This window comes from Paraphaeosphaeria sporulosa, assembly GCF_001642045.1.
Source record: "Paraphaeosphaeria sporulosa strain AP3s5-JAC2a unplaced genomic scaffold CC84scaffold_4, whole genome shotgun sequence".
Classification (NCBI taxonomy): domain Eukaryota; kingdom Fungi; phylum Ascomycota; class Dothideomycetes; order Pleosporales; family Didymosphaeriaceae; genus Paraphaeosphaeria; species Paraphaeosphaeria sporulosa.
The window spans coordinates 316,965-331,751 of NW_017253363.1; the positions used below are offsets into that span (position 1 = coordinate 316,965).

General features: G+C 51.9%; 6 protein-coding genes across 6 annotated transcripts; 3 read left to right on the plus strand and 3 right to left on the minus strand.

Annotated features, from left to right (window-relative positions):
* Nucleotides 1-24: 24 nt before the first annotated feature.
* CC84DRAFT_1241313 (uncharacterized protein) lies at nt 25-1,547 on the minus strand (the record flags this gene model as incomplete). The annotated part of the gene is made up of 4 exons (XM_018184052.1): nt 1,296-1,547; nt 1,118-1,237; nt 670-1,058; nt 25-622 (listed from the first exon to the last, which is right to left on the minus strand). The coding sequence occupies exons 1-4, from the start codon at nt 1,500-1,502 to the stop codon at nt 25-27; spliced, it is 1,314 nt and encodes a 437-aa protein (XP_018037022.1). The 5' UTR covers nt 1,503-1,547.
* Nucleotides 1,548-3,355: 1,808 nt separating this feature from the next.
* CC84DRAFT_1087739 (thiol-specific monooxygenase) lies at nt 3,356-4,922 on the minus strand (the record flags this gene model as incomplete). Its single annotated transcript, XM_018174213.1, has 3 exons — nt 3,356-4,135; nt 4,191-4,803; nt 4,852-4,922. The coding sequence occupies 3 exons, from the start codon at nt 4,920-4,922 to the stop codon at nt 3,356-3,358; spliced, it is 1,464 nt and encodes a 487-aa protein (XP_018037023.1).
* Nucleotides 4,923-5,322: 400 nt separating this feature from the next.
* CC84DRAFT_1142606 (putative pantothenate transporter) lies at nt 5,323-6,929 on the plus strand (the record flags this gene model as incomplete). The annotated part of the gene is made up of 4 exons (XM_018176374.1): nt 5,323-5,485; nt 5,535-5,593; nt 5,646-6,093; nt 6,154-6,929. The coding sequence occupies 4 exons, from the start codon at nt 5,323-5,325 to the stop codon at nt 6,927-6,929; spliced, it is 1,446 nt and encodes a 481-aa protein (XP_018037024.1).
* Nucleotides 6,930-7,343: 414 nt separating this feature from the next.
* On the plus strand, nt 7,344-8,402 carry CC84DRAFT_1241327 (uncharacterized protein; the record flags this gene model as incomplete). The annotated part of the gene is made up of 2 exons (XM_018184053.1): nt 7,344-8,304; nt 8,359-8,402. 2 exons carry the CDS (start codon nt 7,344-7,346, stop codon nt 8,400-8,402), a joined length of 1,005 nt encoding a protein of 334 aa, XP_018037025.1.
* A 1,241-nt stretch (nt 8,403-9,643) lies between these two features.
* CC84DRAFT_1185856 (uncharacterized protein) lies at nt 9,644-10,579 on the plus strand (the record flags this gene model as incomplete). The annotated part of the gene is made up of 2 exons (XM_018180826.1): nt 9,644-9,987; nt 10,042-10,579. 2 exons carry the CDS (start codon nt 9,644-9,646, stop codon nt 10,577-10,579), a joined length of 882 nt encoding a protein of 293 aa, XP_018037026.1.
* A 1,751-nt stretch (nt 10,580-12,330) lies between these two features.
* Nucleotides 12,331-14,747, minus strand: CC84DRAFT_1142610 (membrane transporter). The gene is made up of 4 exons (XM_018176375.1): nt 13,886-14,747; nt 13,587-13,817; nt 12,815-13,494; nt 12,331-12,747 (listed from the first exon to the last, which is right to left on the minus strand). The coding sequence occupies exons 1-4, from the start codon at nt 14,256-14,258 to the stop codon at nt 12,451-12,453; spliced, it is 1,581 nt and encodes a 526-aa protein (XP_018037027.1). The 5' UTR covers nt 14,259-14,747; the 3' UTR covers nt 12,331-12,450.
* Between the last annotated feature and the right edge of the window lie 40 nt (nt 14,748-14,787).

Here is a 14,787-nt window from a genome sequence, read left to right on the forward strand (position 1 = left end):
CAGGGTAAACAGTGAGAATTATCATCAGTAGTCTACCCGCTTCTCTTGCCCCGCCCCCGAGCCATATATACTCTGCATCGACGTCCGTGACTGGCGCTGCAAAATAATAAACTCTTGGCTCCCGTTGGAATCGTTTCCATTTCCGTGGAATTCTCGATCGCACGGAGTCCTCCACGCACTATTCTGCTTCTCGGACCTAAACATCGCCTGCCCCGGCCGTCTCGGAATCGTAACCTCGACTTCTCTTTCCTCCCTCCCACTCCACTCAAAGCGCTTCGCATCCGGTGGAATCACCATGCCCTTTCCCCCGGAGTTCAGACTCTGCAGCTGGAACGAGGCTTCCGTGCCCTGCAGCGTGCGGCTGTCGTTCGACGACAAAATCTCCTTTACTTGTCGCGGGTAGCGCGCAGGTCCGCTGTTGCTGCGGTTCGAGGGTGTGCCGAAGACTTGCGGGAAGAGACGCGACATCAGGGGCTTGCAGCCGGGGAGGCATCCGCAGACGATGCCCAGACAGGTTTCGATGGACATGACGGCGAACACGGTGGCGCCCCACCAGAGGACGTCGTAGGAGTAGAGGTAGAGGTGGGTGTAGTAGATTCGGGCGCTGCCGGCTACGCATACACTGTGACTGGTTAGTATCGTATCGCACAGTTATTTGTTGAAACATACATGAGCCCGCATGAGAACATGGAGATGAGTGTAATACGCTGGCGCCGCGATATTCGCACCGACGCGATATCCTTAACAGGCCATAGGAAAATGAAAAAGTCGCTCAGGGTATTTTGCGCGCTCCAGAAGAAGTAGATCACCTTGACGTTCTTGCAATGTTGTTTCACTGTGAGGAGGAACTTGTAAGTTTCCCAGTACACGCGGACGGGAGTGCACTGGAATAAGACGAGGAAGAAGCATGCGATGCTGAAGGCTATCGTATACGTGAGCATGGTGTAGCAGAATCGTTTGTTGACCTTAGTTGGGAAAATGCGGAGATAGGTCATGAGGATTGAGACCTTCGTTAATCCGATGGTCACAATGAAGAGAAGCTGAATCGCCATTCCAAACTTTTTGCATGTTAGCACTCGAAGGGGAAACTGCATATGGATGTTGCGTAAGGACATACCTTGCCGGCTTCTAATGTTCCCAGTAGTTGCTCGAGCCGTATGTCCCATATGTGATATCCCATCTGATATTTTTTCGATGTTGATATGGTGACTAGGATATTATTCGCGACAGCTATGACCTACGGATCATCAAAACCATACTTCCCGATTTTGAGATGGGATGTGCAATTGGCTTACACCTGCGCTCAACATAATCCAGTCGTCCCAGCCGACCGCATACACCAAGACTGTTCTACTGTAAATTCGACATGCCAGCAATGCGATGACCATCACACTCATGGCAGTCGTGACGCCGATGATCAACGGCTGCCTCGTGATGGGGTTGACATAGTTCGGTTTGGGAAATGAGGCAAGCTCCGCCGGAGTCGGAAACCGTGAAGTCATCACCAGGGACTTGCGCAAGTCCTCGCGCAAGGGTAACGGACTGACACGATGTTAAGGGGCAGAAATTGGAATTATGTGAACAAGCTATGATCCGTGCGGGTCGTCCCATATAGATGAATATGGTACCTGTCAGACCAGCGATAAGACAACGCGACTTTGTGTTTCAGCCTCTTCGCAGTAGTGGTTTTGGCTTGGTGGCTTTGTATGGTGCAGGACGTTCAGCTACCTGCCTCATGCAAATGAGCCCCGGGCCGAAAAGAGACCCCTTGGCGCGTGATCAAAGTACATCAGAAATACACCTTCGGTTTCAGGATGGTGTAACCGAGGGAGATCGTCCACGTGCTGGCGATGGCGTGCAGCGATGCCCCAATCGATTAGACATTTGAGGTAAGGCTACCGGCATTTGGGTTGAGAGGTGCCCAGGAGGTGCGGAGTCTAGAGCACCATTGACCCGTGAGGCGTTCGTACATGATGGTGCATCGGGTCGTTGCCCTAGTGCGACATAGCGTACTCGAGATGTAAGCCAGAGCTTGGCGAGCACATACGTTTCTGGCAATAACTGCGACTTGGTGCGTTACCATCGTCAACCTTTTCAATTAATCGAGCTGGATCTAATTGGCCAGTGTCGCTGAAAGAGTCATTGAGTCGCTCCAAAATAAGCGAGCCATCTAATTTTGATTGGCCAACATGGTTGATTGGCAATTGAGGGACATGTAGATAGGTAGATGCTCGAGAAATGGGCTATGGGTCACTCGCCTGGGTTCTATGATGTGCCTCGTGGTACGGGGCGAGAGGGTCCACAGGCGGTCAGTGCCGACGCTACGCATGTCAAGATTAATTACCATTCGGCCCTAAAAGTGACTCTATCTTCTCCCCGAGAGGAAACATGATACGTTATTGTTAGCATAAAGTCTATACTCTCGCTCGCGGAGATACTGGCTGCTAGGGCCACGTACACTACGCATTGCGTGTCGAGGTTCAGCTAGGATGGTTACTGGGGGTTTGTAAAAATGCAACCCCGCCGGTGCATATGCAAGCGCATGTACACGTGCGACCGGAGAGACTCGCACCTACACAACGGATTTATTGCGGTTGCTTGACTGCAATCGTGGAATGGGGGCTGGCCAGCCGAGCTTACAGAATATTGAGCCACCATTAGATCGAACGGGGTAATGATAAGCGGTGACCACTGTTCACTGGCTGGTTTGCAGGGGTCGCGACAACGGCGAGGAAGTGCTCCACTGTTCGGCCTTACCCGTATCCCTAAACCTTAGGCACCCAGTTGCAAAATCGACCCCTCTTCTCGCTTTTCCTTTCCCACACAACATCAGCCCTCGTGAATGTTGCAGGATCTGGTTAGGACGCTTGGAAGTCAGATAAGTCACTGTGGCCCGTTGGCTATGCTGGCTTACCACGATACCAGGCTAACGTTACTTGCATGCGCATTAAGTGTTAACATTGTGTTCTAAAAATCATCTTATCACATTAGGTCGTGGCCATGGTCATCAGCTGGGGGATAACAATTATGCGTTCATGGCGCATCAATGCCCAATAAAACAGACAATCTGATCAAAAGGGATTAACTATGTATACTGAGCGGTCTACACAGCAACGGAGTGTCTATGGAACTACCAACGTCAGTCGGCATGGATCATATCTAAGCTTGTCCGGGCACACAACAGATCAAGCGAGGTGAGAAAGGGTACAACCCAGCCAGTTTCGCAGACCCCAAAGAGCGCTATGCGGAATTTGGACAAGTCTGTACCTCGGACAGTCATTCCCATCCACAACGGCTTCCCGGATACCCATGTGACCTGGACCTTGAGAGCTAAATCAACTCCTGTGCAGACAAGCTACGGACCAACTTTCTGCTTCAAGTGCTCTTCTCTTTTCCAGGCTTCAAAGTCAAAACCGAGATCTCTCATGCAGCGCACATCGCACCTATTTTCGCCTAGCTTCAACGCTGCCTGCTTGATCATCGGGAACTGTTGCCTCGTCCATCTCTTCTCCTCGTCCCAGAAGGGTGGGGTCTTCCCTGCGCCCCTCGTCTCACAGACCCTAGCACTCATGCTAATGTGGTACAACGTATTGATGTAATCAACATCCTCGGGATATCCGAGATTGTGAAAAGCTTTGCTGTCTTTCGTTTGCAAAACGCCACGTTCCCAGGCTTTCATTTCTGCGAAAGTAGGCAGCGTCAAACGTCCAGAAAATACTCGCGCAATATACGCTGCCTGCGCCTCAGCGATCGGAAAGGGTACGATACGCTGAGGTAAAGTCAAAAATGCCAGAGTGGGCCGGGGATAGTAGAAAATGTGCTGGTAGACGTGGCTCGTCCGTTCCCCTGTGGTGGCAACGGGCTGATGCAGGTCTCTGAGGAATGGAAACGAATACTGATAGCCGGTGCAGAAGATAATGTGATCAACCTCGATCTCTTCTTCACCATTGACGAAACGTAATGTCCTATTTTCAGCAATGAACTCGGCAATCTCTGGTCGATACATGATGGAGCCTGAGTCGCTGTGCAAGGTCGTTGACTTCTCTTTCTCCGAGACAATAACATGCGCCGTGAAAGCACATATCTGTCTCGATATGTCTATGCCTGAGGCTGAGTTACCCACAATGATGACCTTCTACTAAAGGTTAGCTCGCCTGCCGTTCAATCGATATGGCGAGAGTTTTTCTGACCTTATCCGAATATGGTCTCGGATTCCGATAGTATTTCGAGTGCGATATAACGCCAGGATGAGCAGCGTCGAATTCGGAAATCCCGGGTATATTTGGAATGTAAGGATCCGAATAGTGGCCACTCGCGCAAACGACTGCGTCAAAGCATTCCTCGCATTTTCTTCCCGAGGACAAGTCTGTGTAGCTCAGATTCCATTGCGGTTTGTGTGCATCATCGCTAGTGCTGATTCGAACCTGCTCAACCTGCGATGCGAGCCTGATATGAGTCCTTATATCATCCGCATACTCTTCGAGATATTGCTTAACAGTGCCAAAGGGAGGAAACAGTGGGCAATCTTTGGGGAAGGGCTTATCGGTAAAACCCATCAACGTGTGCGGGATGTTTGTTTCCAGGGCGTCATATATCGGGGACGGAAATAAATGCGTCATCAGGCCTGAGGGTGTCCGCACCGAGACTGGTCTTTCCACCGACTCTGCGGGTTTTGTTCTCGGGATGGTGAGATCTGATTGGTATTGTTGGGACACATTGCCAGTAAAATTCCATACACCTCCTACTTCATCGCGTTGCTCGAATGCTGCGATTCTGTCAAAGCAATTCTCTGCTTTTAGATATCTGGCATAGGTTAGCGCTTCACTTATAGACCCAGGCGAGAGAACGCACTTCACCGCTGCGGTACCAGCTGGTCCAGCACCGATGACAGCCACCGACCTGATATATGTGACGGTCTCCATGCCTCCGCACGCAAGTGTCGAACAAGAGCTTACCTGAATTGCAGAGAAGTCTTCGTGCGAACACGTGATGTTGAACAATCGAGCTTTCGTGGGTGCGGTGACTTTGTGTCTGCATCGCGCCATCATTGAATGGCTGAAGTCGGGCGCTAACCCGGATCCGGTAATAAATGTCGGAGAATCCGTCGTATCCGCCACCTTCAAGCGTTATTGATCGCTCAAATTCGTACTGTACGCATAAACTATCTGATTGCTGTGATTATAGCTTGAATTACGTGCTCGTAGGCTTCCTTGCATTCGGAGGAGTGCGTCTTTTAGAACGAGCTCAAAATGAAGAGCATTCCAACCCTCTTAGAACCGGTCCGTCGGATTCGCCTTGCAATCAACCGAGTGCTTTACCAAAATGTCGGAATCAAAGAGTCCTAGGAAGACCGACACGACTGTCGATGAACGTGCAGTTGGTCTCAGCCCTGCGAAACTACCACTGAGCAAGCGTATTCTGGGGATCGTCTGGGATTCATTGGACAAGACACCTGAAGAGAGAGCTTTCATTGCAAAAATTGATTGTGAGTTAAGAGTAACCTACAACAGTTACTGACCACTTACATCCTCCAGTTTGGATCTTGACCTACGTCTGCATTGCTTACTTCGTCAAGTACCTTGACCAAACAAACGTATGACTTCGTACAGGTCTCTATTGCAGAACTCTTGGTTGACATTGATCAGATTAGCAACGCCTACGTTTCGGGAATGAAAGAGGATCTCCACCTCACAGGCAACGACCTCAACTACCTCACCACTTACTGGACTATTGGATACATTCTTGGCCAGATACCATCTCAGCTGATTTTGCTCAAGATAAGGCCTTCGATCTGGCTTCCGACACTCGAACTTATCTGGGGCTTTCTGGTAATGGGTATGGCCGGGGCCAAAAACGTTAGATCACTTTACGCATTGCGCTTCTTTATCGGTCTGCTCGAGGCTTCAGCATATCCCGGTATCATGACGCTATTAGGCAACTGGTACACGCCCCAGGAGCTTGGGAAACGCGCTTGTATCTTCCAGGCTTCATCTTCTGCAGCACAGATGTTCAGTGGGTATTTGCAGGCCGGGCTCTTGCGGATGGATGGAAAGCATGGAATTGCCGCTTGGCAGTGGCTCTTCATCTTCGATGGTAAGACAACAATGATTTGGTTCGAAAAGGTCACTTTTAGCAATGCTGACATGACTACAGGTATAATTGGAGTACCAATAGCACTTTATGGATTCTTTGCTATCCCAGATCAGCCTACAAGCAGTAAAGCAAGATGGCTTCCACCCGCACAAAAGCAAATGGCCATCGACCGGATGGAAGCCTGCCGCCGACGCCCAGTCAAACGCCTCACTCGCCGCAAACTCAGGGATATCTTCACATCTTGGCCGTTGTACTTCTTCTGTGCCATTTTTATCGCACACGTGCTCGGAATACGCATTTACAGCTACTTCAATGTATGGCTGAAGTCGACCAAGAAGTGGAGTACATCGGATATCAACCTCATACCCACCGCAGGATACGGTGCGCAGATCTTCTTCACGCTCAGCTATGCATGGACATCGGATGCTATTGGCATGCGATGGCCCGTCATCATCGCTGCGTGCGTGCCGGCGCTCATTGGGTGCATTGTTCTGTCTGTTTGGCCTGAGCACAACATTCCAGCCATGATGGCGGGATGGATCCTCACATTTCTGGAGACTGGCGCTGGAGCTCTCATCATCACGTGGATCAACGAGATTTGCTCTGAGAGCGCGGAGCACAGGATTGTCATCATTGGGGTTGTAGAAGCGATCGCCTTCACTTTCCAGGCTTGGGTTCCACTGTTCATTTACGACACTGGAAAGGCTCCACATTTTCCTATTGGGTACCAAATGGCGGCAATGTTCTTCGCAATTGAAGTGGTGCTCACACTTTGTGTTTGGCAGATCCACAAGAGGTATCCTGTAAAAAGCGAAAAGGAAGACGAGGCAGAATAGTTGGCTGAGCGTTGCAAATCATTAGATACAAGTCAAATGAGCGAGTGCCGTGTTGTATGAGGGTTTTCCATGTAGATACCTATTCAAGAATTTAATCGAGCGCATGCCATTGCCGTCCCATCTCTGATGACCTCTCACCCTCAATTCGCCCGTAACTTCTCTCAAATATTATGGTTGTTGTGAGTATCGGATATCGGATAATTGTCTCCACATTGTAGCACGCAATTGAAGATAAGCAGATGTAGCGTCACGCTAGAACGTAACTGGTACACAAGTCGGACCTTGAATTCCCAGATGCAGTAAGAGCGCCTCCGACGAAGCAGCTGCGATCCCTGCAGCTTAATACTACATGGATGCAGTATAATTATACTTCTCTAAGGATTATCAAGAAGACTCATCATCACATCATTCACGATGGTGACCGAATCTGAAGCCCGCGACCTCTACGCATCGACACTACACTTCGATGGCCTCAACATCTGCAATTTCTCGCGCGAGATCTTCGAAGCCTGGCGCGCTGGTGGTATTGATGGCGTGAGCTGCACGTGCGGGCTCTGGGAAGGATTCAGAGCCTCCATCGCCAATGTCGTACAATGGAAGAAATGGTTTGAAGACCATTCCGATCTGATCATGCAAGTGCATACCGTTGCCGACATACGAAAAGCGAAAGAGCTTGGGAAAACAGCTGTGCTGCTAAGCTGGCAGAACACTGCGGGCATTGAAGACCAGCTGGACTATTTGCGTGTGTTTCGGGACTTAGGGGTACGGAAGATGCAGCTGACGTATAACACGCAAAATTACTCTGGCGCAGGCTACACGGAAATCAACGACAGTGGCTTGACGGGATTTGGGAGGGAAGTTGTCAGTGAGATGGCAAAGCTGGGCATAGTGTGCGATCTTAGCCACGTCGGTCCAAAAACTACACGGGACGTTATTGAGTTTGCTCCTGAAGGCAAGCCACCGTGTTTCTCGCACGTTCTCCCAGGAGGCATGAAAGAGCACAATCGCAACAAGAGCGACGAGCTAATCAAACTGCTCGGCTCGAAGGGAGGCTTTGTAGGGTTGAGTCAATTTGGCCCGCATATGAAGAAAGGAAACGACAGCACCATCGACGACTATGTCGAGGCGCTAGAGTACGTCATCGGATTGATCGGAGAGGATTTAGTCGGAGTCGGAAGCGACAGTAGTGAGGGCCACAGTCGACCCAGCGAGTTCATGGCGTGGTGTAACAAGGATAAAGGCTATGCTCGCCAGTTGACGCCATGGGGTAGCCAGAAGGTCGTGAAGCCGTTAGGAAAGCTTGAAGACAGGGCTGAGTTGGGTTTGGCCATGGCAAGGAGAGGCTGGACTGAAGAGAGAATGAAGAAGGTACTAGGTAAGATATTGTCAATGTCCGTCTTCAGACTCCAAGTTCACTAACCTTGATTAGGCGAGAACTGGTTGCGATACCTGGCGCAGATACTAGGCAGCTAGTTCGAGGCGTCTCCCCCTAAAGCCTGCATGACCGACCGGCTCGAACCAGGCTCTTACTTTCTTTTGAGGTCTGCTATCATTGACGTGACTTTGAGTGAGAATCGTGCCCGCACACGTTGCTGTTGACAACAATCTAACAAGGGAAAGGACATGTTCATGCGTTATAGTACCATCTTTACCAGGAGGAAAAGGAATATTGCAAAGCACCATAATAGCATTCCAATCCCTTTCAATAGGCTTAGCGGGACTAACGAGTCAAGGTTGCCCATCCCTCTAGGCGTAACCTTACCGTTTCCCTATTATTTGTAATATCTGACCTATGGTCCCCATATACAGAAGTGCAAGACACTCGTGGTGTTGCCCCGGACACCAGGCTGAGTGAAATGCTTGGGGTTGGATGCCGCGCACTCTGGTTTGTAGAGCTTCGGAATATGTGTTGGGTTATTCCTGACCTATCCATCTGTGCGCAGACGACCAAAGACCTCCGCGGGTCGAGAGACACTATGAGAACCGAATTTCGATAGTCTTCAAAAAACCAACAAACGCCTCCACAAATCTATTTCTCTAAAGCAAGGTCTAGCGTGTTTCGCACACGGGATAGATGGCTTCCATTAATCTTGCATGCCGCAGTGCTGCGCCCAGGCTCAGTAGGGCCGTCATCCCCTTCCCAAGTGTGTGTACAGTGCCGCCCCATGAACAGAGCTAGCAGTATGCTTAACAAATCAAGCTTTCGATCCATGATTGTGATTCGCTAATCGTGCTGAACAAAACGATCGCCCAAACAAGTGGCGCTGATGACATATTGGCTAAGCCTAATTGAGTCACGATCGTAGCCGGAAGGTATAGCTTCCGATGAACACGGCTTTCTACTCCCCGTATTTTCGGTCCGCGCGAACCTCCATTGAGCAGCTCTTCGAGAGTCATGAGAAATTAGTCTATTTTGATTGGTTGGAGAGCGCCCCGGAGACGAACGCTCCCGAGGACATTCACTATGTTTTCCAGTTTGGGACAAGGAGAATGTTGACAGCACGGATTCGGCCATACTTTAGGCATACAAACATGCTTTGAGATGCAGTGAGCCGTGGCCAATATCAGCCTCGGAATTACCCATCGGCACTAAGGCATTGAGGGGGCGTAATGAAAGGTAGGACTCAAAAGGCCGATCGAGTGCCACTTTGCCTGGTATCCTTCAGTGTAGATTATTCTCTATCATCATGCGCTCCTTCAAGACTCTTGCCCTGATGGGCTGCGCCGTTGCAGCCCAGAACATGTCCCTGTGTGACAAATACACCACAGCGCTTCTAATGGATAACAACGCCACGAACCAGTACACTCTGCTGACACTGCTTGTCAACACTGTCGTCATTGGCAACTATACCCAGCCCAACAAGAACGCTGTTCCAGGTATTCTGGCCAAGGGCACATACGAAGGCGAAGAGGTCAACCTCCTGCCCTACTTCGATGGAACACTGAAGTCAAGCAACCGCGGTGGCTCCTCAGGGGTTGCCATCAACTTCCTTGACGGTGGAGGTGCTGCTCCGTTGATGGAGAACAAGCCCGCCAACAACGAGACTTCCAACCAATAGTAAGCTGATCCATGCTTTACGCATCCTTCATAGCCATACTGACAACAGTGCAGCTTCCTCCTCACCCACCTCTACCAATTCTTCGGCACACTGCTTGCCTGCTCCGGCTCCGGCTCCATGGGCTTCCCCGCCTACGCCGGCCACGACATGGCCTCGGCTCACGCCTTCATGAACCTCGATCCTACCGAACTCGGCTACTTCATCCAGCAGGTCGGCCTCGCAGCCACCTCCTTCGGTGTCACTGAAGACGATGTTACCGCCGTCGCGACGGCTCTCAACAAGCTTTTCGGATACAGGTGCAGCCCGCCTACCACGGTGATCCCTGAGCAGGGTGCTACGCTCAACAGCATCTGCCAGAACGACAAGTGCCCGCTCGACCCCATGGCTACGTGCGCTGCCTACCCCAACAACGGAACCGCGATGGAGCCGCAGCCCGCGAGCATGTCGAACGGAACTATGCCGTCTTCTACTGGAATGAGCCCGTCGGCTACGTCGACGATGGGTGGACCGGCGTTCACGGGTGCTGCGGTGTCTGAGCGCGCAGGACTTGCGGCGATGGTTGGTGGTTTGGCTCTTGCGATGGCTTTGTAGTTTTTTAGCATGGTGAAGGTTGAAGACTGATAATCCTAATAACGATGGTCATCTTATACATTGTCTTGTATCGATCTTATGCAAGGACATGTTGGCCCCAAAATTGGTCAATACCACAGAAAATCCTGCTTGATGCCGTGACCCACTTCTCCCTAGTCAATTGTAAATATCGTTTCGCAATAAAATTAGGATCGAGGCTGGCCTATACAATTCACGCATATCTTAATCTGCAGGTCTTTCGTACGTGCAGATGAATCGCAGCCCTGGTTCCAGGAGCCTCTCTCAGGCCAGCCTTGCAGTGAAGCAGCAGCTCTCGAATTCATGAATGTGATTACCAGTCCATCAAGGGGGGGAAAATTTTCGCTCTTTGACTCCTTTCTCTACTAGTAAGGTCACTAAATCAGTCCTTGTCTACGCGGGCTACCTTGTAGACGAACACTTCTTTGCAGTGTGATCCGTTCAACCGCGCCAGGTGGTTATTGTCTCTTAGGGCATCGAGGAGTTTCAGGAAGACGAGAAGAATGTATAGGATTCCACACATACTATAGTAATTACCCACAATAGTGTTCAACCACAGTAGAAAGTGTCGCGCAAGCAACCTCCGGGGCACGGCTCTGAGCTGGAAATCGAGGAGAACCATACCCTCCGGGGGGCTAAAGATTGCAGTGAAAAGGAGGCCATGAAGCCTGCTCACTGACCGGAATCTTAGCCGTCAGCAACGGTTTGCCTATACTGCCGTGTAACATGGCGGTAGTCGTACCGATTGGTCGCCAGTCAGGCAGCAGCGTCCTCTCCGCCGGTCTAATGCTTCACTGCAATTTCGGCTGTAACGAAAAGAGGCGAACCAAGATAGGCCCTCATCTGGTGTTGCAGCCTTGGATTCCTCCATAGATAGTGTCTCTGCATTACGAAGCGTGAATTTTCCGCCCGCGGTCCCGCAAATCCGGCTATCGGCGAAAGTGGATCGGAATGCGACTGAGGACGATTGTTTGCATTCTGCAGAACGTTTCCTCGACGCATACACGAGACTGAAGAATCAACTCTAATACATGCTCACTACGTAGACGCTGTTCGCGGCATGGGCGACCTGCTTCATGGGAGACAGCTATATGTGTCGGTCGATAAGAACGGGGCGCAGAGACGCACGCCGTCGTGGAGGATACACGACCAACAGAAGTCTACAAGTGAAGCTTGTGAACCCACGTTCGCCTGATCTTGTTCGTCTTACCCGAGTCCGTCCAGTCTGACCATGGGCCCATCGCCTGAGCTAGAGAGCGCAGTGTAGCACCCAACCAATCCAACCAGTCCTTTTGTCTCACTGAGTGAAATGCGGCTCCTTTCACTGCAATTTTAGCCCCAACGTGGGCTTGACTCAGCCTACCTCTCAGCCTGAGCCTTGCTATCTGACATGCCACTACTGCCGAAGATCTCGGAGAAGTCAGGGCTGTTGAGTATCTGCGGTTTACGGAGCAAATTTAGGGACGGCAAGGTGTGCAGCGCGCACGTTGGGTATTTGACCACCACAATCTCAGCCTCGCGCAAGTTTAGTGTCAGCCTCATTTTCGGACAGCACTAGTTTCGCACAGCACTGCAGTCTTTAGCCGCGACGAGGCAGTGGAGGGAAGTGTTCCACTTGACAGCGTGCACCTGTGAACGGCACCTGTGAACGGCTTACGCCTAATCAGCCAAAGGCGACACTGCAATTCCGGCCCCGACGAGCAGTTGGGCAGAGCCGCTTTTTGGCGCGATGTACCATTTTGATCCTTGACCCGGATCTGGAAATTCGCTACGATGCCCTTTGCTACACATATCCATCGCTTCTCTACGGGTAGCTCATCTCCACCTCTGCCCTTTGCCCCACTACGTTGAACTCACGAACTCCGCCTCCCATACGGCTCAAACGGAAACAGCACCGCAATCCCCGCCATGACCACATACAACGCCGCGCAGATGTAAATGGGCACCGCGGTCCCCGTATCCGCATATGTGGCAATGACCGCGCTCAGAATGCCCATGACCCGATTCCCGCTAACAGCAAGCCCATTGCCGGTGCCTCTGTGCGCCGAGGGCAGCACCTCGGGCGTGTAGGCGTACAAAGTGCCGTAGTAGATGTTGAGGCAGAAGTTGACGACGCAGGTGAAGGCGGTATTCTGGGTCTCGGAGCGTACCTGTTTTGCACAATCAGCATGCGTTGAATAAGAAGGAAGGGGGAGGGAAAGGGAAAAGGTAATGTACCTGCGTGTACGCGAAGAAGAACACACACGTCACCAGCGCGCCCACCACCATCGTGTACTTCCGCCCCAGCCACGGCCGACTGCACATCCATCCCGCTAGCACGGGACCCCAGATACCGCTAAAGTTCACAAGCGTGTAGTTGCGCCACGTGATGTACGCGCTCTTCTGGCCGAACTGCGCGCCGCGGGAGTTGAGGTACTGCGGGAGGAAGACGTTGTACAGCGGGTAGGCGAGCCCGATGAGGATCCAAGAAAGCCAGATGAGAGACGTCGAGGTGCCGATGCGGCGCGTGGAGAAGAGACCCTTCAGATGGATCCCGATTTCGCCGGCACCCCATTTGCTGCCTTTGCGCAGGGTCGTCTCGCCACACGCAGTCATCTTATCGAGGGTGAGGGAGCACGGGCGGTTGTACTTGTTTGCGATGAAGAGGAGTGTTTCGACGGCTTCTGCGTCACGGCCCTCGCCGATGAGGAATTTGGGGGTCTCGCGGAGACGCATGACGGTAATGCGGAGGATGCTCATGATGAAGACAAGTGCGCCCGAGGCAAACCATACGTAGCGCCAGCCTTTGTTGTTGGCATAGGTACAGGGTTCGGCATCCGGATTGACGGAGGGATCTTCGCAGGAGAAGTTGGGGATGAAAGCCCAGGCGAAGAAGCCCGCGATCAACTGACCGACGCCTGACACCTCTTGTTAGCAGTTGAGACCGCTAAGGATTGTGCTTGATTCCATCCTTTCGTAAAAGATGTTAAGCGGAAGTGCACAAACTCACCCCACCAGCAGGCCATGAGCGTAAGCATCCACTGCTTGCGACTCGGCAGATACTCCAAGAAAACCGCGGTATCCAGCACCAAATTCCCTCCTCCACCAAAACTACTCAAACACACAAACAGCCCCAGCACAATCCAATTCGGACTACTCCCAGCCACGATCGCGAAGATAGAGCAGATCATCAAGCTCACATTAAACGCAAACTTCCTGCCGATGATGTCTGCACTGATACCTGTGCCCCGTCAGTTTCTTTTCCGCAACATGTCTTTCTGTCGTCCACGTCTTTTCCCAAAGACTCACCCCAAAAACTCGCTCCCGCCAACATTCCCACATACGCCGCAACCGTCAGTCCATTTCCCCACCCTGGATGGAACTCCAGCGCCGCCTGTCCCGCGATGATACTCTGGATCAGCAAGATCAAGCTATCCACCGCGTAGCCAAACCCGTTCAGCACAAACAACTTCCACTGGTACGTCGTGAACCCAATCTCATCAATCGCATCGTTGATGAGGTGCATCTTCGCGTTGAGTACCGGGTCCAGGTGCTCCTGGCTGAGGATGTCGCCCTTGCCGATGCTGAGGGAAGCCGCATCGTCGGCATTTTCGGGGTCGCGTGAGGGGTCGTTGTGGAGGATGTCGAGTTTCTTCTCGGTTTCGGTGGGAGGAGAAGCCATGATGGCGGTGGTGGGTGTTGTTGTTACCTAAGCTGTCGAACTGGTCATGTATGCTGCTGTGTCTCGATCGTCTCTATCCTATCCGCAACCTTGAAAATTCCGCAAACGCGCGATAGGCACCCCGCGCCCGCAAACGGGTACCACCAGCCTTATACCGCATGCACGCCGCCAGGACGCGGCACCTTCACTTCAAGCTCACCGCGCGCATCGCACCACGCAGCGCTGTGCATCATACCCACGTGCCCCACCTCTGATTGGCTCGCCCCCGTTGGATCGCCCACGACCGCCCAGATCCGAGCCATGGCCCACGCGCCGTTTGGTTCACATCTTTCCCCTCCCGTGGTCTCCAAGACTGTTCCGGCAGGTGCGCACCTGTTAGCTTTCGCCTAAATCTTTCGCATATTCCATCATTCGCTGGCAACTGGAGCATTTCTTCGAGATCTGGGACGAGCGGCAGGCGGGGCTTGGCGCGGGCCCAGAGTTGTGAGATGAGGTTGCATGGTTGCATGGTTGCATGCCGTCACGCGAA